At 40.6% G+C, this 26113-nt stretch overlaps 1 protein-coding gene across 2 annotated transcripts in view; it reads left to right on the top strand.

Annotated features, from left to right (window-relative positions):
* Window positions 1–22609, top strand: part of LOC124111548 — a 29280-nt gene extending 6671 nt beyond the window's left edge. Inside the window, exons 2-8 of one of the 2 annotated variants that reach the window (XR_006857457.2) lie at window positions 5050–5172; window positions 8330–8490; window positions 9345–10148; window positions 11905–13413; window positions 17082–17373; window positions 18593–20544; window positions 20604–22609. Coding sequence is in view for 1 of the 2 variants with exons in the window: in XM_046471293.2 (XP_046327249.2) it covers window positions 5050–5172; window positions 8330–8490; window positions 9345–10148; window positions 11905–13413; window positions 17082–17373; window positions 18593–19701 (3998 nt within the window). In the remaining variant the exon portion in view is untranslated. Of the gene's footprint in view, window positions 1–5049; window positions 5173–8329; window positions 8491–9344; window positions 10149–11904; window positions 13414–17081; window positions 17374–18592 lie in introns of both variants that reach the window. The other variant, XM_046471293.2, reaches the window with a different exon arrangement.
* Window positions 22610–26113: the final 3504 nt, after the last annotated feature.

The following is a 26113-nucleotide window of genomic DNA, read 5'->3' as shown; positions in this document are numbered from 1 at the left end:
CACATGTATCACACATATGGCATATTTACATCATGTATACATGTATCACACATTAAGCATATTTACATCATGGTATACATGTATCACACATTCAGCATATTTACATCATGGTATACATGTATCACACATTCAACATATTTACGTCATGGTATACACGTATCACACATTCAACATATTTACATCATGTATACATGCATCACAATTTCAACATATTTACATCATGGTATACATGTATCACACATTCAACATATTTACATCATGGTACACATGTATCACACATTCAACATATTTACATCATGGTATACATGTATCACACATTCAACATATTTACATCATGGTACACATGTATCACACATTCAGCATATTAACATCATGGTATACATGTATCACACATTCAACATCTTTACATGATGGTATACACGTATCACACATTCAACATATTTACATCATGGTATACATGTATCACACATTCAGCATATTTACATCATGGTATACATGTATCACACATTCAACATATTTACATCATGGTACACATGTATCACACATTCAACATATTTACATATTGGTATACATGTATCACACATTCAGCATATTTACATCATGGTATACATGTATCACACATTCAGCATATTTACACCATGGTATACATGTATCACACATTCAACATATTTACATCATGGTGTACATGTATCACACATTCAACATATTTACATCATGGTATACATGTATCACACTTTCAACATATTTACATCATGGTATACATGTATCACACATACAACATATATATGTTACAGGGAATATGTCAAATCAATAAATGTGTATAATCCCTGAAAATTTGAGGGAATCGTTCACGAAGGGAATATACATAATCCCTAATTTTTTCTGGTGTTATACATATTCCCAGATTTAACAACAAGCTTTTTAGACCCTATACCCTGAAAATCTATTTCATTCATGGATGTTAGAGGAATTATTCTCTCTAGTATCAATATAACATTCTTAAAGAGATTATTAAAAAGAAAAGTTTTGTGAAAAACATATGTACATGTTTGCCGCCTGGTTCATGAAACAATTAGTCAACACTGTAATCAAAACCAGGTTAGTATGGGCGTGACCGTCTACTGAATACTGAACGAGAGAGCACTTATTGTTGTTGTAACATCAAATGGCCATTAGAAGTATTAATTATAGTGTAAATATAACAAATGTTAAATGAATTTACTGGGTATAATGAAATATAAACAACCCATACGCGTGACTGTGCCGATATTCAAGGTATAACGTTGCTGACACCATGTACTCCCTCAGATTTTCGAAATGGAATTTGAGGCTAGTTTCCGAAAGAACCTGTACATGCACTTTGATGAGAACACTATGATGGGGATGATTTGAAGATTTTACGTGCGCTTTGCGACATGCGTGTTTCGCACATGGTTATATAATAGTTTGGTTTGTTTGAATGTAACTATTTCGCAATTACTGGATGTAAAATGGTTTTATATATAATTGTTTATTAGTAAAGTAAGAATAAAAGTAATATATAATTCATAGAAAGGTTAGTAAAAATAATGAAGGTTGGTGGCAGCATTCAAAGATTTGGGGTTTTAAGCTATGTCAATTATATTGGTATTTGGTTAGATTTGTCTTTTTTCATATGAATTTCATTCATCTGACAGGTTATGTAGTAATAGATATGGTAAAGAATAAAGCTGGATCATCGAGTATTGTCTCATTCTGGTACCAGGAGGAAACTTGTTTATCACCTGACCCTAATTCTGAACTTCTCATTGGTTAACTTCAAAACTAAGATAGTCCCCGTGCACAAATCTAACCAGCTGAGCACAGCATAACAGATCCCAGCAGAGCACAGGCACATAACAGGCAACAACACGTTACGTGGCAGCAGGATTATTATCTTCAGTTTTTGTGAGTCACCACGTGTGATCATATGGATCACTACCCGACAGCAAGGCATGACTCTCCTTGGCGTCCTTCAGCAGCTGTAACAAATACATCATTATATACAGGTGTCACACATTCAACATGAATACATCATTATATACAGGTGTCACACATTCAACATGAATACATCATTATATACAGGTATCACACATTCAACATGAATACATCATTATATACAGGTATCACACATTCAACATGAATACATCATGCTCAGCGGGTATCACACATTCAACATGTATACATCATTAAATACAGGTATCACACATTCAACATGTATACATCATGCTCAACGGGTATCACACATTTAACATGTATACATCATTATCTATAGGTATCACACATTTAACATGTATACATCATTATATACAGGTATCACACATTCAACATGTATACATCATTATATACAGGTATCACACATTCAACATGTATACATCATTATATACATGTATCACACATTCAACATGTATACATCATTATATACAGGTGTCGCACATTCAACATGTATACATCATTAAAAACAGGTATCACACATTCAACATGTAAACATCATGCTCAACGGGTATCACACATTTAACATGTATACATCATTATATACAGGTATCACACATTCAACATGTATACATCATTATATACAGGTATCACACATTCAACATGTATAACTCATTATATACACCACTTCACACAAACAACATGGTATAAGCATTGCAGTGTACAACTATCCGACATTCAACATGTTGTGTATTTCATGATATACATGTAACATTTTCTGGTACACAGGGCCCTGTTTCACAAAGCGACCGGTTGCATGTGTACACATGTGTCAGGATCTTTGATGTCTCAAACAGACTGCTCTTATGGACGTGACACCAGCCCTCAACCTTGTGTAGCATGTGTTACATATTCCAAACAAACATATCGTACGCGGAGGCATGTGCACATTCATCTCGAGTTATTCGCTGATATAAAATAAATTGGATTATGCAAATAATGTCTCAACACATTGTCATATTTTTAAGCGGTTCATTTTCGGAAAATCTCGAGGGGATTTTTATAAATATCCTTTCGGTTTCTACTTGTGTTTGTTATTATTCATACAAACATTTCGCTGGAATGCAGTGAGATCAGGTTGGTACATGGGACATTCATAATCCTTTCGACAGGTGTTGGTGCGTCACATGCAGGGCTTTATGGACAAATGATTGTAAGTTTTCAATAATAGACTTCTTTTGTGGAGACATAAGATTTACGAACGACTGTAAAGAACATTGTGCGATATGCTTTACAGGGAGATACTGTTCTCTAAGACTATTATAAACTCGATCAATCATAAAACTCATCCTCTAGCAAATGTAAATCATATAGGGCACATAAGAATTTCATATGCCTTACGAGTATACACAGATCGAAACACAATCTTATATGACACAGACCGAAACACAAACTTATACGACGCAGACCGAAACACAATCTTATATGACACAGACCGAAACACAATCTTATACGACGCAGACCGAAACACAATCTTATACGACACAGACCGAAACACAATCTTATACGACACAGACCAAAACACAAACTTATACGACGCAGACCGAAACACAATCTTATATGACACAGACCGAAACACAATCTTACATAAAACAGACCGAAACACAATCTTACATGAAACAGACCGAAACACAATCTTATATGACGCAGACCAAAACACAATCTTATATGAAACAGACCGAAACACAATCTGATATGAAACAGACCGAAACACAATCTTACATGAAACAGACCGAAACACAATCTTATATGACACAGACCGAAACACAATCTTACATGAAACAGACCGAAACACAATCTTATATGACACAGACCGAAACACAATCTTACATGAAACAGACCGAAACACAATCTTATATGACACAGACCGAAACACAATCTTATATGACACAGACCGAAACACAATCTTATATGACACAGACCGAAACACAATCTTATATGACACAGACCGAAACACAATCTTATATGACACAGACCGAAACACAATCTTATATGACACAGACCGAAACACAATCTTATATGACACAGACCGAAACACAATCTTATATGAAACAGACCGAAACACAATCTTACATGAAACAGACCGAAACACAATCTTATATGACACAGACCGAAACACAATCTTACATGAAACAGACCGAAACACAATCTTATATGACACAGACCGAAACACAATCTTATATGACACAGACCGAAACACAATCTTATATGACACAGACCGAAACACAATCTTATATGACACAGACCGAAACACAATCTTATATGACACAGACCGAAACACAATCTTATATGACGCAGACCGAAACACAATCTTATATGACACAGACCGAAACACAATCTTATATGACGCAGACCGAAACACAATCTTATATGACGCAGACCGAAACACAACCTTATATGACACAGACCGAAACACAATCTTATATGACGCAGACCGAAACACAATCTTATATGACACAGACCGAAACACAATCTTATATGACACAGACCGAAACACAATCTTATATGACGCAGACCGAAACACAATCTTATATGACGCAGACCGAAACACAATCTTATATGACGCAGACCGAAACACAATCTTATATGACGCAGACCGAAACACAATCTTATATGACGCAGACCGAAACACAACCTTATATGACGCAGACCGAAACACAACCTTATATGACGCAGACCGAAACACAATCTTATATGACGCAGACCGAAACACAATCTTATATGACGCAGACCGAAACACAATCTTATATGACGCAGACCAAAACACAATCTTATATGACGCAGACCGAAACACAAAATATATATGCTTGTGGCTATGTGGCCTACAGTTCAAATGTTCACACATTGTTTTATTTACATGGACGTGTAACAAAATATACTCCTACTGGCTTCCTGGGTACATAGACCCACACAGGTTACAAGTGCGGACATTAATAATTACAATCGATCGCATATAGCATGTTCACTATTATTTCAAAAGGTTGGTCTCGACATAACTGGTGAATGATTTCACTGTAACTGTCATTTCGTCTTTTCCAGACGTGAAGTTGTACGACGACTGTCAGAACCCGTTGTATGTGGTCAGGAACGCTCTTGATGTGCTCAGTCCGTCCCTCACAGGAATCACTAACTGTACCCAGAACGATTCTTCCATCCACCTCGGTAAGTCCTGCAGTGTCTCTCACTGTCTTCTCATATCTCTCACAGCCCTCTCATATCTGACATATCTCTCACAGTCCTCTCATATCACCCATATCTCTCACAGTCCTCTCATATCTCCCATATCTCTCACAGCCCTCTCATATCTCCCATATCTCTTACTGTCCTCTCATATCTCCCATATCTCTCACAGTTCTCTCATATCTCCCATATCTCTCACAGTTCTCTCATATCTCCCATATCTCTCACAGTTCTCTCATATCTCTCACAGTCCTCTCATATCTCCCATATCTCTCACAGTTCTCTCATATCTCCCATATCTCTCACAGTTCTCTCATATCACCCATATCTCTCACAGTCCTCTCATATCTCCCATATCTCTCACAGCCCTCTCATATCTCCCATATCTCTCACAGTTCTCTCATATCTCCCATATCTCTCACAGTTCTCTCATATCTCCCATATCTCTCACAGTCCTCTCATATCTCACATATCTCTCACAGCCCTCTCATATCACCCATATCTCTCACAGTCCTCTCATATCTCCCATATCTCTCACAGCCCTCTCATATCACCCATATCTCTCACAGTCCTCTCATATCTCCCATATCTCTCACAGTTCTCTCATATCTCCCATATCTCTCACAGCCCTCTCATATCTCACATATCTCTCACAGTTCTCTCATATCTCCCATATCTCTCACAGTCCTCTCATATCTCACATATCTCTCACAGCCCTTTCATATCTCACATATCTCTCACAGCCCTCTCATATCTATCATATCTCTCACACTCCTCTCATATCTCCCATATCTCTCACAGTCCTCTCATATCTCACATATCTCTCACAGCCCTCTCATATCTCAAATATCTCTCACTGTCCTGTCATATCTCACGCAGACCTCTCACTTCACTGACTGCTCTCATATCATTACAAATATAAAGATTTACTGTCAAATAATTCTCAGTTGCACGGATGTGGGTCGAATCATATTACACAGTGCGTTAAGGAAAATTTGTGATGAAAATTCAATGATAATCAGGACTGGTAAGCATCTTCTGGTCTAGCACCTGCGACAGCGGGCGCCACTCACAAAAGTCTCACAAGAGAAGGGCCAGTGAGTACAGAGGAGTGGTGATTGTAGACAGGTGATGATTGTAGACAAGTGAAGATTGTAGACAAGTGATGATTGTACACAGGTGGTGATTGTAGAGAAGTGGTGATTGTAGACAGGTGATGATTGTAGACAAGTGAAGATTGTAGACAAGTGATAATTGTACACAGGTGGTGATTGTAGAGAAGTGGTGATTGTAGACAGGTGATGATTGTAGACAAGTGATGATTGTAGACAAGTGATGATTGTAGACAAGTGATGATTGTAGACAAGTAATGATTGTAGACAAATGGTGATTATAGAGAAGTGGTGATTGTAAACAAATGGTGATTGTAGACACGTAATGATTGTTGACAGATGATGATTGTGGACAAGTGATGACTGTAGACAAGTGGTGATTGTAGACAAGTGATTGTTGTAGAGAAGTGATGATTGTAGACAAGTAATGATTGTAGACAGGAGATGATTGTAGACAAGTAATGATTGTAGACAAATGATGATTGTACACAGGTGGTGATTGTAGAGAAGTGGTGATTGTAGACAGGTGATGATTGTAGACAAGTGAAGATTGTAGACAAGTGATGATTGTACACAGGTGGTGATTGTAGAGAAGTGGTGATTGTAGACAGGTGATGATTGTAGACAAGTGAAGATTGTAGACAAGTGATGATTGTAGACAAGTGGTGATTGTAGACAAGTAATGATTGTAGACAAATGGTGATTATAGAGAAGTGGTGATTGTAAACAAATGGTGATTGTAGACACGTAATGATTGTTGACAGATGATGATTGTGGACAAGTGATGACTGTAGACAAGTGGTGATTGTAGACAAGTGATTGTTGTAGAGAAGTGATGATTGTAGACAAGTAATGATTGTAGACAGGAGATGATTGTAGACAAGTAATGATTGTAGACAAATGATGATTGTACACAGGTGGTGATTGTAGAGAAGTGGTGATTGTAGACAGGTGATGATTGTAGACAAGTGAAGATTGTAGACAAGTGATGATTGTACACAGGTGGTGATTGTAGAGAAGTGGTGATTGTAGACAGGTGATGATTGTAGACAAGTGAAGATTGTAGACAAGTGATGATTGTAGAGAAGTGGTGATTGTAGACAAGTAATGGTTGTAGACAAATGATGATGGTACACAGGTGGTGATTGTAGAGAAGTGGTGATTGTAGACAAGTGAAGATTGTAGACAAGTGATGATTGTAGAGAAGTGGTGATTGTAGACAAGTAATGGTTGTAGACAAATGATGATGGTACACAGGTGGTGATTGTAGAGAAGTGGTGATTGTAGACAAGTGAAGATTGTAGACAAGTGATGATTGTAGACAAATGGCGATTGTAGAGAAGAGGTTATTGTAGAGAAGTTGTGATTGTAGACAAGTGGTGATTGTAGACAAGTGGTGATTGTAGAGAAGTGGTGATTGTAGACAAGTGGTGATTGTAGACAAGTGATGATTGTAGACAAATGGCGATTGTAGAGAAGTGGTGATTGTAGACAGGTGATGATTGTAGACAAGTGATGATTGTAGACAAATGGCGATTGTAGAGAAGAGGTTATTGTAGAGAAGTTGTGATTGTAGAGAAGTGGTGATTGTAGACAAGTGGTGATTGTAGAGAAGTGGTGATTGTAGACAAGTGGTGATTGTAGACAAGTGATGATTGTAGACAAATGGCGATTGTAGAGAAGTGGTGATTGTAGACAGGTGATGATTGTAGACAAGTGATGATTGTAGACAAATGGCGATTGTAGAGAAGAGGTTATTGTAGAGAAGTTGTGATTGTAGACAAGTGGTGATTGTAGACAAGTGATGATTGTAGACAAATGGCGATTGTAGAGAAGAGGTTATTGTAGAGAAGTGGTGATTGTAGACAAGTGGTGATTGTAGACAAGTGGTGATTGTAGAGAAGTTGTGATTGTAGACAAGTGATGATTGTAGGCAAGTTGTGATTGAAGACGCCCCATAATCCAACTTGCCCGAACTTATATCACTCTACAGCATGTGCAGCTTAAGATAAACATTGCTTTGGCAGGAATCATTGGTCCCTCCAGAAGTGCGACGGCGCTAGAGGCAGCGAAGATTCTGAGTGACTCCGGGATACCAATGATCAGTCCGTCCGCAACAGCAGCTGATCTCAGTCTCAACTACACCAACTTCTACCGCACAGCACTACCGGACACAGTGCAAATCAGAGTGAGTACACACCAAAGACAGGGCAGATTTGTACGAGATTGTACGAGATTGTATGAGATTGTACGAGATTGTATGAGATTGTACGAGATTGTATGAGATTGTACGAGATTGTATGAGATTGTATGAGACTGTACGAGATTGTATAAGATTGTACGAGATTGTACGAGATTGTATGAGATTGATACACACACTACCTGCAGATCAGAGAACACACTCCTCCATATAATATGCGTGGGACGTGTATGTCCTCTGATAGATATTACTTAGAAGTTGACGGATGGCAAAGTAGACACAATTTATGGATACCAACTTCTTTAATACTGTAAAGGCGACGTTTCGGTATAGATCCATATACCGTTGTCAAGCAAGCCTGAATGAGGAACATTGTACGGAATAAATATAGCAGGTGGAGGTTTAACAGTAGAGGATTAACAGTAACAACAATTGCATACATGAGTGGGATAACATGTGTTAGTAATGACAACAGAAGGATAATACTGTCACATCAGACAGAGAGCACATAGGTGGAAGTCAATGAGACATGAAGCCAATTAAACAGGATAAGTTGGCATAGGTGTGGTGATTATTGCTTAATGAGTTCATAGTAGGCGGAAGGGATGAAATAGCCTTGATCTCTGTTGCTTGATGGCTTGTGGCGGCGAATGTGGACTACTTCTGTTAATATTATTTTAGTGAAGTCATGGATGTTGGGACGTTTTCCCAGTTGATGTTGTGATTGGGACAGTTGCTGATATGGTCCGAAATGGCTTGTTTTGATGTTGAGGTTTTGTGCTTTGGTTCTGTTCTTGATTGATTTGATCCTCATTGATTGTATGTTCTTGTGTTGTTCTCAGCCCATGTTGGACATTCTGAAGAGGTTGGACTGGACGTACGTAGTGGTGGTCCATAGTGGCGACATCTATGGCCGTGCAGCGGCCGCCATGCTGAAGGTTGAGGGAAGAAAGAATGGGATTTGTTTCACGAAGTCTGTGGAGGTTCCTAGCATTGTGGACCGGTCGGATCTGTTCACCGAGTTGCGGGAAGTGAAGGAGGCAACAGAGGACAAGCATCTGGCAGTGGTGTACTTCGGCTCGCGAGACGTGGCTAAGGATATCATGAAGTACTACGCAGACTCCACGTTGACAGGTTTCTACTGGCTGATGTCTGACTCTGTAGGAAGAGTGTATGATATTTTCAAGGGCAGTGATAGAGTGGCGATAGGAACGTTAACCCTGTCGCCATCGCCAGTTGCGTTTGAAGAGTTAAACGTCTTCTGGTCCAGTATTAAAGATTCCACTCCCTTGTTCATGGAGTACGGGCGCCAAGCCAACAGTGACGAGTTATTTGCGACCCAGTCCGACTACGTGGCGCCCACTGTTGACGCTACATACGCATATGCCGTTGCTTTGAAGAACGCCATATCCGATCTGTGTGTCAGCCCCGCTGAGCATCTGTGTGTACAAAAACTCAGGGACAATCAGCTTGCACGCTACGTGAAGAACGTTAATGTCAACTTCACAGCCTTGGGGGACTCGTTTGTCCCGCCCGAGTATGTGGCCCAGCGACGTCACTTCTCTTTCAAAAACGACTCAGGCGACGTCGTCCGCGGGCCCGAGACTGTTCTGTATTACGTCAATGCTGTAACAGCGGGCAATCAGGTAACATGGTCCATTCATACTCAATAACGTTATGTATCAAGGCTGTGACTCACGTACTTAATAATGTATCACAGTAACATGATGTATTCAATATCTCTATTTGGAATAACCTCACGAACCATCACTTATTGTACATGCATGTATCAAGATTGTAACCACTGTATGTAGAATAACCTCACGAACCACCACTTAATGTACATGCATGTATCAAGTTTGTAGCCCTGTATGTAGAATAACCTGATGAACCATCACTTAATGTACACGCATGTATCAAGATTGTTGCCTCTGTATGTAGAATAACCTGATGAACCATCACTTAATGTACACGCATGTATCAAGATTGTAGCCTCTGTATGTAGAATAACCTGATGAACCGTCACTTAATGTACACGCATGTATCAAGATTGTAGCCTCTGTATGTAGAATAACCTGATGAACCATCACTTAATGTACACGCATGTATCAAGATTGTAGCCTCTGTATGTAGAATAACCTGATGAACCATCACTTAATGTACACGCATGTATCAAGATTGTAGCCTCTGTATGTAGAATAACTTCACGAACCACCACTTAATGTACATGCATGTATCAAGATTGTAGCCTCTGTATGTAGAATAACCTGACGAACCATCACTTAATGTACACGCATGTATCAAGATTGTAGCCTCTGTATGTAGAATAACTTCACGAACCACCACTTAATGTACATGCATGTATCAAGATTGTAGCCTCTGTATGTAGAATAACCTGATGAACCATCACTTAATGTACACGCATGTATCAAGATTGTAGCCTCTGTATGTAGAATAACCTGATGAACCATCACTTAATGTACACGCGTGTATCAAGTTTGTAGCCCTGTATGTAGAATAACCTCACGAACCATCACTTAATGTACACGCATGTATCAAGATTGTAGCCTCTGTATGTAGAATAACCTCACGAACCATCACTTAATGTACACTCATGCAACGAAATGAAATCAATAGCGTTGTGATGAAGCAGCAACATTTTCATTTTGCTTTGTGATACATTGTAATAATAGTTGCATATGATACAGGTAAATGGCGTGACAAAAGCTGTATGTATATGGCATGGTGATATGACGTAATAATAGCTGCATATTAACGCTGTAATATGACGTAATAATAGCCGCATATGGCATTGTGATAGGATGTAGAAAAATAACTGCATATGGCATTGTGATATGACGTAGTAATAGCTGTATATGGCATTGTGACATAACGTAATACTAACTGTATAGGGCATCGTGATATGACGTAATAATACCTTTATATGGCATTGTGATATCACGTAATAATAGTTGCATGTGGCATTGCGATATGACGTAGTAATAGTTGCATATGCATATGCAGTTATTATTTGGTCATGTCACAATGCAATATGAAGCTAGTATTACATCATATCACAATGTCATATACAGCTATTATTACGTCATATCACAATGTCATATACATCTATTATTACGTCATATCACAATGTCATATACAGCTATAATTACGTCATGTCACAATGCCATAAACAGCTATTATTACGTCATTTCATAATGCCATATGAAACTACTATTACGCCATATCACGATGACATATACAGCTATATAACGTCATTCCACAAAGCCATATACAGTTAGTATTACGTCATGTAATAATGCCGGCGTAGTGATATGACGTAATAATGGCTACATATGTCATTGTGATATGGCGTAACAATAGCTTCGTGATTGTATTTTTCAGTTTGCAAGCGTCGGACACTATTCTTCCAGCGGTTTGGAATTTAACGTCACATCTATTGTAATGAAAGACGGAGATAGTGTTATGACAGGCACCTCTCTGCCGAGATCCACCTGCAAGGGTTACTGCAAGGAATGTGTGGAGTTTGGCAACATACCAATGGTCTTTGTCAAGGGAGACATCTATTTGGTGGGAATATTTTCCATTCACTCTTCAGACCCTGTTAACCCCTTCGAGTGCAACCAATTCCGGGGTGTCTCCAGTGATACCATTGCTCTTGAAGCGTTTCTGTATTCTGTTAAAGAGATGGGCAAACAAACAGGGCTTAACTTTGGTGCCGTTGCCTTTGACGACTGCTACAGTTCCGTCCGACTGACCAGCATTATATCCGAGTATTTCTCCTCCATTGAAAGACCGTCAAAGATCTTTGGGCACCTGGTCCCTCTCAACAAGACGGTGGCAGTGATTGGCTCCCTGTCCAGTGACTCCACCATACCTCTGGCTAGATTCTTCAATGGCCTCAACATCCCTGTCCTGTCCTATGCAGCCTCCAGCCCTGATCTGGATGACAGAGTCAACTTCCCCAGCTTCCTGCGGACGGTCCCTAGTGATGTCCAGCAGGCAAAGGCCATGGTCCAGGTCATCACGGACATGGGCTGGGAGTATGTCAGCTTGCTGTACGTCAGCAACAACTACGGCACAAAGGGAATGCAAGCTTTCCAAAATTACGCCCTCGCGGCGGGGATATGCGTCTCTCAACCGAAGAATATCAGTGAGAGTTCTAGCAGCGGGGTGGATCGGGAACTTTTGGACGTGTTAGATGAACTCTTATTAGAAAATGCCAAGGTTGTTGTGTTCTTTGGTATTGACACTCGTTTCAAAGACTTCATGAAGGCGGTCAATGACAGAGAACAATACGGAAAATTTGTTGTCGTTGCCAGCGAAGACTGGGGAAACAAACAAAGTATTCTGGCAAGTGGCGAGAGGGCCACGCGCGGAGCGATCACGCTGAAGATTGAGCAGATGCTTGAACCCCCTTTTCCTGGCTTCTCCGCGTCTCTGCTGTCCAAAACCCCCGGGAACAACCTCATCAACCCCTGGTTCCCGGAGTTTTGGCAGAGCAAGTTCAGCTGCAACATCCGCGGTGGCTTCAACAACATCAACCAAGATGAGTGTTCCGAAAGTCTGAGTCTGACAAGTGAAAATATGAAAAATCACCTCAACAACCAGCGCGTGAAGCACGTGCAGTATGCCACCTATGCGGCGGGGAAGGGTGTGAGCGAGGTCAAGGGCAAGCTGTGCATGGACTATGGGGATGTGTTTCCATGTCGCTTCTACTACGACTCGCAATACAGCAGCAGTGTTTGGGAGACGATCAGAGAAGTAACAAATCCACAGTCACCTTTGCAGCCGTTGTTTGACGAAGATGGGAACGGCGCCATCGGCTTCACGATCTACAACGTACAAGTTGATTCCAGTGGACAGACAGGCAGCGGGCATACATATGTCGAGGTAGCTATATGTTGTACGGTGTTGAGAGTGGACAGACAGACAGTGGACATACATATGTCGAGGTAGCTATATGTTGTACGGTGTTGAGAGTGGACAGACAGACAGCGGACATACATATGTCGAGGTAGCTATATGTTGTACGGTGTTGACAGTGGACAGACAGACAGCGGACATACATATGTCGAGGTAGCTATATGTTGTACGGTGTTGACAGTGGACAGACAGACAGTGGACATACATATGTCGAGGTAGCTATATGTTGTACGTTGTTGAGAGTGGACAGACAGACAGTGGACATACATATGTCGAGGTAGCTATATATGTTGTACGGTGTTGAGAGTGGACAGACAGACAGTGGACATACATATGTCGAGGTAGCTATATGTTGTACGGTGTTGACAGTGGACAGACAGACAGTGGACATACATATGTCGAGGTAGCTATATGTTGTACGGTGTTGAGAGTGGACAGACAGACAGTGGACATACATATGTCGAGGTAGCTATATGTTGTACGGTGTTGACAGTGGACAGACAGACAGTGGACATACATATGTCGAGGTAGCTATATATGTTGTACGGTGTTGAGAGTGGACAGACAGACAGTGGACATACATATGTCGAGGTAGCTATATGTTGTACGGTGTTGACAGTGGACAGACAGACAGTGGACATACATATGTCGAGGTAGCTATATATGTTGTACGGTGTTGAGAGTGGACAGACAGACAGTGGACATACATATGTCGAGGTAGCTATATGTTGTACGGTGTTGAGAGTGGACAGACAGACAGTGGACATACATATGTCGAGGTAGCTATATGTTGTACGGTGTTGAGAGTGGACAGACAGACAGTGGACATACATATGTCGAGGTAGCTATATATGTTGTACGGTGTTGAGAGTGGACAGACAGACAGTGGACATACATATGTCGAGGTAGCTTTATGTTGTACGGTGTTGAGAGTGGACAGACAGACAGTGGACATACATATGTCGAGGTAGCTTTATGTTGTACGGTGTTGACAGTGGACAGACATAGGTTGTTTTATTTGTTTCTTTTAACGCCACACTCAGCAATATTCCAGCTATATCACTGAGATCTGTAAATAATCGAGTCTGGACCAGATAATCCAGTGATTGACATCATGAGTGTCGATCCACGCAATTGAGATACGATGACATGCATCAAGCAAGTCAGCGAGCCTGACCACCCGACCCCGTCAGTCGCCTCTTACGACAAGCATAGCCGCCTTTTACGACAAATGTTGTATAGCAAGTGTGTTCATAGCAAAAACAGAGAGGTGTAAGCTTGACGAGATATAGTGTTCAAAAGGACACAACTCTGTTTTGGAAGTTAGTATGAAAGGAAACATCCAGCTCAATAAAAGTAGAAAAGTACAATGTTTATATGTGTATACTATGAAAGTCTTCTGTTATAATGTGTGTATACTTCACATGTTGGCTCTATGAAAGTCTTCTGTTATAATGTGTGTATACTTCACTTGCTGGCTCTATGAAAGTCGTATGTTATAATGTGTGTATACTTCACAAGCTGGCTCTATGAAAATCGTATGTTATAATGTGTGTATACTTCACAAGCTGGCTCTATGAAAATCGTATGTCATAATGTGTGTATACTTCACTTGCTGGCTCTATGAAAGTCGTATGTTATAATGTGTGTATACTTCACAAGCTGGCTCTATGAAAGTCGTATGTTATAATGTGTGTGTACTTCACAAGCTGGCTCTATGAAAGTCGTATGTTATAATGTGTGTATACTTCACATGTTGGCTCTATGAAAGTCGTATGTTATAATGTGTGTATACTTCACAAGCTGGCTCTATGAAAGTCGTATGGTATAATGTGTTTGTACTTCACAAGCTGACTCTATTAAAGTCGTATGTTATAATGTGTGTATACTTCACAAGCTGGCTCTATGAAAGTCGTATGTTATAATGTGTGTATACTTCACAAGCTGGCTCTATGAAAGTCGTATGTTATAATGTGTGTATACTTCACATGTCGGCTCTATGAAAGTCGTATGTTATAATGTGTGTATACTTCACATGTTGGCTCTATGAAAGTCGTATGTTATAATGTGTGTATACTTCACTTGCTGGCTCTATGAAAGTCGTATGTTATAATGTGTGTATACTTCACTTGCTGGCTCTATGAAAGTCGTATGTTATAATGTGTGTATACTTCACTTGCTGGCTCTATGAAAGTCGTATGTTATAATGTGTGTATACTTCACATGCTGGCTCTGTTAAAGTCGTATGTTATAATGTGTGTATACTTCACTTGCTGGTTCTGTTAAAGTCGAATGTTATAATGTGTGTATACTTCACTTGCTGGCTCTATGAAAGTCATATGTTATAATGTGTGTGTACTTCACTTGCTGGCTCTGTTAAAGTCGTATGTTATAATGTGTGTATACTTCACTTGCTGGCTCTTTGAAAGTCGTATGTTATAATGTGTGTATACTTCACAAGCTGGCTCTATGAAAGTCGTATGTTATAATGTGTGTATACTTCACAAGCTGGCTCTGTTAAAGTCGTATGTTATAATGTGTGTATACTTCACTTGCTGGCTCTATGAAAGTCGTATGTTATAATGTGTGTATACTTCACTTGCTGGCTCTATGAAAGTCGTATGTTATAATGTGTGTATACTTCACAAGCTGGCTCTATGAAAGTCGTATGTTATAATGTGTGTATACTTCACTTGCTGGCTCTATGAAAGTCGTATGTTATAATGTGTGTATACTTCACAAGCTGGCTCTATGAAAGTCGTATGTTATAATGTGTGTATACTTCACAAGCTGGCTCTATGAAAGTCGTATGTTATAATGTGTGTATACTTCACAAGCTGGCTCTATGAAAGTCGTATGTTATAATGTGTGTATACTTCACTTGCTGGCTCTATGAAAGTCGTATGTTATAATGTGTGTATACTTCACTTGCTGGCTCTGTTAAAGTCGAATGTTATAATGTGTGTATACTTCACAAGCTGGCTCTATGAAAGTCGTATGTTATAATGTGTGTATACTTCACTTGCTGGCTCTGTTAAAGTCGTATGTTATAATGTGTGTATACTTCACTTGCTGGCTCTGTTAAAGTCGAATGTTATAATGTGTGTATACTTCACTTGCTGGCTCTATGAAAGTCATATGTTATAATGTGTGTATACTTCACAAGCTGGCTCTATGAAAGTCGTATGCTATAATGTGTGTGTACTTCACTTGCTGGCTCTGTTAAAGTCGTATGTTATAATGTGTGTATACTTCACAAGCCGGCTCTATGAAAGTCGTATGTTACAATGTGTGTATACTTCACAAGCTGGCTCTATGAAAGTCGTATGGTATAATGTGTGAAAACTTCACATGTCGGCTCTATGAAAGTTGTATGTTATAATGTGTGTATACTTCACATGTCGGCTCTAAGTAAGTCGTATGGTATAATGTGTGAAAACTTCACATGTCGGCTCTATGAAAGTTGTATGTTATAATGTGTGTGTACTTGACACGCCGCCTCTATGAAAGTCGTATGTTATAATGTGTGTATACTTCACATGTCGGCTCTAAGTAAGTCGTATGGTATAATGTGTGTATACTTCACAAGCCGGCTCTATGAAAGTCGTATGCTATAATATTTGTATACTTCACAGGTCGGTACCTATGGAGCGAGTGGGCTGCAACTGGACAAAGAAAAGATCACGTTCTATGACCACCTGGGTTACCCGACGGAGGTCAGCGCCAAATGCGGGACTGGGAGTAGGTGCTCAGCGTGTGTGCGACAAACTACTTCCGCGCCAACGCTGGTGACGTCATCACCAACTGGTCCGGACGTCAGTTTTAGGGTGGCGGACATAATCATCATCACCATTTGTGCCTTGTTTCTGATCCTCTTTCTGATAGCCCTGCTGATTGCTTACAGGTATCTCAGGATCAAGGTCAACGGTAAGCATTGCCTACAAGTGTCACACAGGTACCTCGGTCTGAATGAGTGAGTGAGCTTTATGACAAATTTTACACATCAGTGACAAACAATGAAGACCGATGCAATTCCTTGTTTTGACTTGTACCATGTTCCCTGTTTCAGGTGAACAATTGACTTGCCTTTGCATGTATGTTTATCGGATGCCACCGTTTGGGAAGGATGTCTTCATCTTTTTGCGAACACCTGGTGTCATCACGATTTGATAGTGATTCATAAACACATGCTCTCGATACAGTCGGAATTGTACAATGTATGAATATTGAAAGGGTTTTGTCGTTTTTATTTACTCACTTCTTAAGTTTATATAATGTGTGTCTTGACTCGTGTGTTATATGTACTTTGTGTCTTGATTGAAAAAGTTCAACGCCGAGTTGGACTACGACAGTATTTCAGTAATATCGTGGTGTGTCAGCTGGATGTGTCAGGGAAGCCCGATGTGTCTTTACTGAAGTATTTTATATGGTGTCTGTCTTGACTCGTGTGTTCTATAAAGTATGTGTCTTGTCTCAGTGTTCTATTTAGTGTGTTTCTTGTCTGATGTGTTCTACATTGTGCGTGTCTTGTCTCATGTGTTCTATATAGTGTGTCTTGTCTCGTGTGTTCTACATAGTCGGTGTCTTGTCTCATGTGATCTGTACTGTACGTGCCTTGTCTCATGTGTTTCATATAGCGAGTGTCTTGTTTCGTGTGTTCTACATAATGTGTCTTGTCTGATGTGTTCTACATAATGTGTCTTGTCTGATGTGTTCTACATAATGTGTCTTGTCTGATGTGTTCTACATAATGTGTCTTGTCTGATGTGTTCTACATAATGTGTCTTGTCTGATGTGTTCTACATAATGTGTCTTGTCTGATGTGTTCTACATAATGTGTCTTGTCTGATGTGTTCTACATAATGTATCTTGTCTGATGTGTTCTACATAGTGTGTCTTGTCTGATGTGTTCTACATAATGTGTCTTGTCTGATGTGTTCTACATAATGTGTCTTGTCTGATGTGTTCTACATAATGTGTCTTGTCTGATGTGTTCTACATAGTGTGTCTTGTCTTATCTCATGTGTTCTACATAGTGCGTGTGTCTTGTGTCATGTGATCTGTACAGTGTGTGTCTTGTCTCAGGTGTTCTATGTAGTGAGTGTCCTGTCCCATGAGATCTGTACATGTACGTCTATGTTGTCAGGCCTGAGCAAGGATATACAGAGATACGCTGCAGGCAACAACGAACACATATACCAGACGGTGTCCGAGAGGAGAGTGTACCAGAACCCGCCCACAAGTCCACAACGCCGCACCCCAACAACCCCCAACCACATCTACTTCGTCAATGGCAGCCATGACAGTTTAAACGAAGCTGCAGGTCACGTGAATCAAGCTTTCCGAACTGACGACACGTTATCCCAGCGGAATGTTAGCGGAGGAACCACCGCTAGCGCTAGCGCCACGAACACCTCGACCCAGTCACGGCAGACTGAAGCCCCAGATCCACGTGGGAGGAGCACCTCGCTGTCCCCATCTCACTCCGGACAGGTGGTCATGACCGACATCCCAAACAGAGCCCTGCCAGGCGGGATACTACCGGAAGTGCCTGCTAACGGACATGTCCCGAATGGAGGTGTCACATCACCGGGATTCCAACAAAGACCTTCAACTTTGCATTTTCATCAGAATCCCAGATTTACTGATATTCAAGGGATGACTGATAATGGACATACGTCGAATTTGCTTGCACACAGTATGAGTCCAGTTCTGAATCGTCCAGACTTACACCATTTGCCTGAAACCTACATGGGCTCGCCTCTGTCCTCGGTGTCTCCAGTGACTGACTCGCCCGTTTCCCAGGGGGTGCTCAGTCATCACAGCTCGCCTGCAATGGCTGCCAACCCATCCATGTTGCAAACTCTTGCCAGCCAGCAGGCTGTTCTTGAACAGCAGGCAGCGCTCACCGCTCTTGAAGTGCAGAGACTACACCTCCTTCAGCAACAAAGTGCTCAGCATCCCTCCAACCCCTACATCCCGCTGTCAGCCACCGAGACACGGCCTCATCTGTCACCCCTGCGAGACCCCCCATATCCCAGTCAGGATGAGCTTCCCATGGACAGACCCAGGCCGAGAACCAACCCCCAACACATGGCCCCACTCTCCAGCAGGGTGTCATCGCATCACGGCAGCATAGACTCCCTGAGATCCAGCGGACGATCTCGCCACCAAGTCTCGCCAACATACAGCCCTGATGGCAAGAACATCCACATGCAACCGCTTGCACATGACTCGAGAATATCCCGAGTCTGACTGGTCAAATACTGTAAAAAGGATCTGTTCTCGGAAGATTAGCGGATCTAGTTGTGAATGCATTGTGTATAGAAATATAACCCTGAAATTACCGCGACATACTTCCTAAGAATATTGACGGCTTCATCTTACCGTGTGATGACAGCTCATTTAACTCAACGGCTTATGCCGTAAGATGCTCTTAATACTCATCATTGAGTCTGACGTGACGACAAGTGACATCATCCGACGAGGTATAGTGTATTTAAGAAACCACAGCATTGTCGTCATCCTCCATATTGACATTCCGAACTCGCCGCGTCAAACAAATATTGTACATTGCAAATAGTTTTATAAGTGCTTTATTTTTTCTTTGCATCATGATATATGGTAGGCATAGCTAAAGGCTCCATGCCCGCAGTACTGCGCTGGAATCTGACTCGTGAGGTTTATGTGTTTTATCTAATCCTATGTTGTGATATTTTTTCTGTTATCTATATTTTATATAGCGTTTACTTCCATGTCATACTTATACTCAAGCAATTGTTTCTGTTTGTTTTTGTTTACTGTTTATTGTTTATTAATTCTTCATGCGTGTGTTGGAGAGTCGGTTCAATGTCTGAGCAGAGGAACGCGACAGCAAGAAGCTCAAGGGTGTGGGAATTCATAACATTCACATGAAGCAATAGTACATCGGTACATCACCTGTTAGGTATGCTGTGTCATCATAACTTCCCTTTGATCTATGTTGTGTCATCATTGTATCACTATTAGGTGTGTTGTGACATCACATCTCTATTTGATGTATTGTGACATCATCACATCACTATTAGGTGTGTTGTGACATCATCACATCACTATTAGGTGTGTTGTGACATCACATCTCTATTTGATGTATTGTGACATCATCACATCACTATTAGGTGTGTTGTTACATCATCACATCACTATTAGGTGTGTTGTGACATCATCACATCCCTTTTAGGTGTGTTGAGACGTCATCACATCACTATTAGGTATGTTGGTTCATACTTCCCTTGCATAATAAAAGACGGCACCATGACAAAATAATCCGTTAAGACCTATTTACTCTGGAAAATGACATGGAAGATTGTTTCCCTGTATACAGTGTTCAGGTGTGGATCTCGCATAACTCTGGCCTTTGTTCGACGGCCATCGGATTAGCTCATGAATTATGCCAAATACGAATATTGATTTGTTGATTGACATGTGTACATTGTATATCTTATCACTAATCTGACATATATGTGACTTATGACCAGCCTTGTATTTACGTGTGCCTATAAAAAATGAACAATGTGGAATTGCCATCTACATATTGTATAAAATACGTCCAGTCTGACGTTGACGAGTGCCCATTGTATAACTAACATACGATCTGTCCAACACCATCGTGTGCCCCTCGTATAGCGTGATCAGCGTAACGTTAACGTATTCAGGTTTGAAAAACACTAGTATTAAATACGGTATCTTCAAAGGGGAATTATTTAGCTATCTGTATAGCAACACCCTGTCGACGAGGTAATATATAATGACACTTAATGTTATATACCGTATTCGACCTAATAGGCGACCATTAGAAATAGAGGGCTCTTATTAGAATATAATGTTTTGTAAAAAAAAGTTGAAAGATCGTCAATTTTGTGGTATATGCTGACAGCCTGAAATGATACAAAAGAAAAGTCTATGCGTATTATACACGACACATATATTTTTCCAGAATTTAATTGTCCATAATTAAGGAAGAACATAACACACGAGTACGTATTATACGCGAATAAATACGTATTGTGTACATTAATCAACCGGAATGGGTGCTAATTAGGATTGTTCACTAGCCAATATATTAGCAAATATCGCTGTGGGCGCTTATTAGAGTGGGGCGCTTATTACGTCGAATACGGTATTTCAGTACGTGTGCTGCTCCCTTGCAGGTCCATGTGTTTGTTGGTGAGGGACACGACCACACCGATACAAGAAGCATGACCATGACAATACTCGCCACAGTGTCTTATGTGACCATATCAAACATGTTGCGAGTGACGTCACGTCGACAGCACACGTCAAACTATGTGACATTGTGACGGTGCATATGTGACCATATCAAACATGTTGAGTGACGTCACGAGGACTACACGTCACACTATGGGAATATGTGACGGTGCATATGTGACCATATCAAACATGTTGCGAGTGACGCCACGTAGACAGTACACGTCAAACTATGTGACATTGTGACGGTGCATATGTGACCATATCAAACATGTTGAGTGACGTCACGAGGACTACACGTCACACTATGGGAATATGTGACGGTGCCTATGTGACCATATCAAACATGTTGCGAGTGACGTCACGTAGACAGTACACGTCAAACTATGTGACATTGTGACGGTGCATATGTGACCATATCAAACATGTTGCGAGTGACGTCATGTAGACAGTACACGTCAAACTACTAGTATGTGACATTGTGACGGTGCATATGTGACCATATCAAACATGTTGAGTGACGTCACCAGGACTACACGTCACACTATGGGAATATGGGACGGTGCATATGTGACCATATCAAACATGTTGCGAGTGACGTCACGTAGACAGTACACGTCAAACTATGTGACATTGTGACGGTGCATATGTGACCATATCAACTATCGACTACACGTCACACTATGGGAATATCTGACATTGTGTTCGTAAATTTATATGTCATATTGTGTTCGTGAATATACCGGCATATCACACATGTTGACACAAATGACTCTGTCAATGAACACCAAATGTACTACACGTTCGCAGATGTATAAATAGACATAATACATTCCAGAGCTCAGAGGTTTTGTATGGAGATTTAAGATATTTTCAAATGTCACCGTGTTGAATAAAATTCTTATATTATATTGAGCATCACGTGTTGATTGTTCCATTATGAATGTTTGACTGTAACCATGAGATCGAGAAACATATGAAGTGGTGAACTCTCACCGGGAGAAGTTCGTGTTCCGAAACAACAACTGCAGGTCAAACCAGAGTAGCTCGCTCAACCGTTACAATAACCACATCATGGTGGCATTAAGGCTAGAACAGCTGCCTAGAACATTTTACCAGAACCACAACTCTGTGGAATTAAGGCTAGAACAGCTGCCTAGAACAGTTTACCAGAACAGCACCCTGGTGGTATTAAGGCCAGAACAACTGCCTACACTATTTTACCAGAACAGCACCCTGGTGGTATTAAGGCTAGAACAAACTGCCTAGAACATTTTACCAGAACCGCACCCTGGTGGCATTAAGGCTAGAACAGCTGCCTAGAACAGTTTACCAGAACCGCACCCTGGTGGTATTAAGGTCATAACAACTGCCTAGAACAGTTTACGAGAACCGCACCCTGGTGGCATTATGGCTAGAACAGCTGCCTGGAACAGTTTACCAGAACCGCACCCTGGTGGTATTAAGGCTTGAACAGGTGCCTGGAGCAGTTTACCATAACCAAACAATGATTTGATGGATTCGAAGTTTGAATAGGCTCCAGGAACATATTTAGAATCGTAACAGACGACACAAATACAGCAAGTGTGTCATTGAAAACACAATGAAGTGATAAAGTACAATGTGCTGTGTGTGGTGAAGTACAGAGTGTTGTGTGTGGTGAAGTACAAAGTGTTGTGTGTGGTGAAGTACAAAGTGTTGTGTGTGGTGAAGTACAAAGTGTTGTGTGTGGTGAAGTACAAAGTGTTGTGTGTGGTGAAGTACAAAGTGTTGTGTGTGGTGAAGTACAAAGTGTTGTGTGTGGTGAAGTACAAAGTGTTGTGTGTGGTGAAGTACAAAGTGTTGTGTGTGGTGAAGTACAAAGTGTTGTGTGTGGTGAAGTACAAAGTGTTGTGTGTGGTGAAGTACAAAGTGTTGTGTGTGGTGAAGTACAATTTGTTGTGTGTGGGACATCATAAAGTTAGTATGACGTATTCATGTATATGATAAGTATGGCATCGGCATGTACTTTAAAAATAACACATCTTGAAGTGAATACTAGGTATGTCGTAATCAAGTACATACGTATGGCATTAGCATGTACATCGAAGATATCACATCTCGAAGTGAATACTAGGTATGACGGATTATGTACATAAGTATGGCATCAGCATGTACGTTGAAGATATCCCATCTTGAAGTGAATACTAGGTATGACTGATTATATACATAAACATGACATCATCAAGAAGATACATATGACAAATAACTGTACTACAATTGGATTACTCTTATTTCTCTTTTTCGTGAGACATCAACACTACCTCCACCCAAGGTTTGACACAAGTGTGACGGTCGGTCGGACTTGGAATTACATTTATAAACAAGTGACTGCTTTTGTTGAACTTATCCTTATGTCTGTAGGATGTCACAGTCTCGACTATCCGGGTAATATATATCCATTTGCTTCGCTAAATTCCCTGAACCCTCTGGGAAGTAGCGTCTCCATTTTCAGCTCTTCAGTATGTGTCCGAGTGAGGTATCCATGTTAAACTGTGGCATGGCATCTCAGTGGACAAGCACTACAACACCGACGTAAGTCCGGACTAGTACACGCAGCCGCACACAAACGCACAACAGCGCAATAATGCTGAGAGTGAAGTTAAACCCACACATCTTGTGATGGTTTTATAAGGGTTCGGAGTTCCAATGGAGAGTTAGAATCTTGGAAGCTCTCATAAAATACGCTTAAGTTCTTAAAGTAGTCTGAATGAAGAATTTTGTTTATGAATGATCCTGATTTCTACAGTAACGTGTGTTTTGTTTGTTGTTTATGATTTATTCCAGTTACACCACGACGGGCTGTAAGTAGTCGAGCCTGGTCCAGAGAACGATCCAGACCGTGGGTGTACCATGACGCGCAACAAAGTCATCAAGCCTGCACATACGATCCATTTAATCTTCTCCCACGACAAGCCTGTGTTGCCAGGGATATCAATTACGTCATGATTTTAATGTCAATGACGCCATTGGTATCATGCGATGTCATGGAATGTTCAATAAATAAGTCCTAATGATATAAATTGTGGAGCATAAGAAACTGTCCCTTTTAGTTGATTTTATCATGTTTGATTTTCATTTGAACATGTCTTAAGTTAGCGATATAATAATAAATAAATCTAAAATAAACTGTACTGGCGCAAACAAAACAAAAAGTACATGGATTTATTTTTTAATATATATTATTTGAATAAAAACTTTAAAACATTAAAACACATTCGCATAAGACACAACCGCTGGCGGGTATCTTAAACTTCGAAAATCCACAAATTTGTTGTTTTTTATCGGCACAAATTTACATTTTAACCATGGTAGGGGTCATCTTGTTGCAAATTTATTTCTTACCCCAGTCTCCATTGAACCAATTTATTTTTAAACAAAATTAACCAGCCACAAATTACTTTTTACATACAGTTGCAGGAATGAATGATGGTTAAATAGACATATTCAAAGTAAACAACAGTTTTCAATTGCACGAAAAAGAAACTAGGTACACATTCCTCTGTCCATCTGTTTAGATCACATGTTGATACAGAGGTGGCAGAGATGGATCGCTGAATGCCACACAGCCAAGTACATGGCAGGGGTCCATACCCAGGCGTCCAAGTCGCTACAATTCGAAGAACGGAAGTACGTAGCTTAGGCGTGTAAGAAACTTTTGATCGTTGGTTCGAATCCCAGGTTCGCCCTGATAATGTTTCTATGTTTGTCAGAATCATACCGTGATCATACCCGAACGTCAAACACCTGCATCGTTTCGGGCTATTTCCCACATCAAGTCGATACGCTGAAGTGTCACTAAAATATTGTTCAAGCCGTGAAGCCAAACTCACTCACTGTAACACAGTGGAGAAAGATATACACATGTATGTACACGTCCTGTCGGAAAGAAACATCCACACAACCCGTCGTCATCCTCGGCAAATACTCTCTCTGACACACTGTCACATGTACAGGTAAACCTCCGAATGAAATTGCCCGGCTTAGCGGCGTAACGTTCCTAAAAGTAATTTCCAGAAACGCGAGGTTTCCGGATTAACAAGGTTGTGACTTCAGAATTATTACTACTTTGGCTGACGTACAACACGTAGTTCCTGCCTCAGTGTCAGACTTATGTTACGGAATTTAATCAATAGATAAGGCCGCCACACAAGTAAATCAACGGAGAAAGCCAATGCCCTTCACCCGTCGATCGTCGCTATATGTCTGAAATAATGTCGATGCGACGGTAAATTTTAACTCACTCACTCACCCGACGATCAATGCAACCCTTGTGAACACCACAGGTGACAAGCGTTCAGTACCATACTTTTAACAATTCCAAGAAAATGTTATACAATAATTAGTAAATACATTTCTACGAATCCCCTTTATGGATATC

Source organism: Haliotis rufescens, unplaced genomic scaffold (assembly GCF_023055435.1).
Source record: "Haliotis rufescens isolate VD_foot unplaced genomic scaffold, xgHalRufe1.0.p SCAF_71, whole genome shotgun sequence".
In the NCBI taxonomy this organism is placed as follows: Eukaryota; Metazoa; Mollusca; class Gastropoda; order Lepetellida; family Haliotidae; genus Haliotis; species Haliotis rufescens.
Note: the sequence above shows the minus strand (reverse complement) of the source record. Positions and strands in the feature narration are given on the sequence as shown.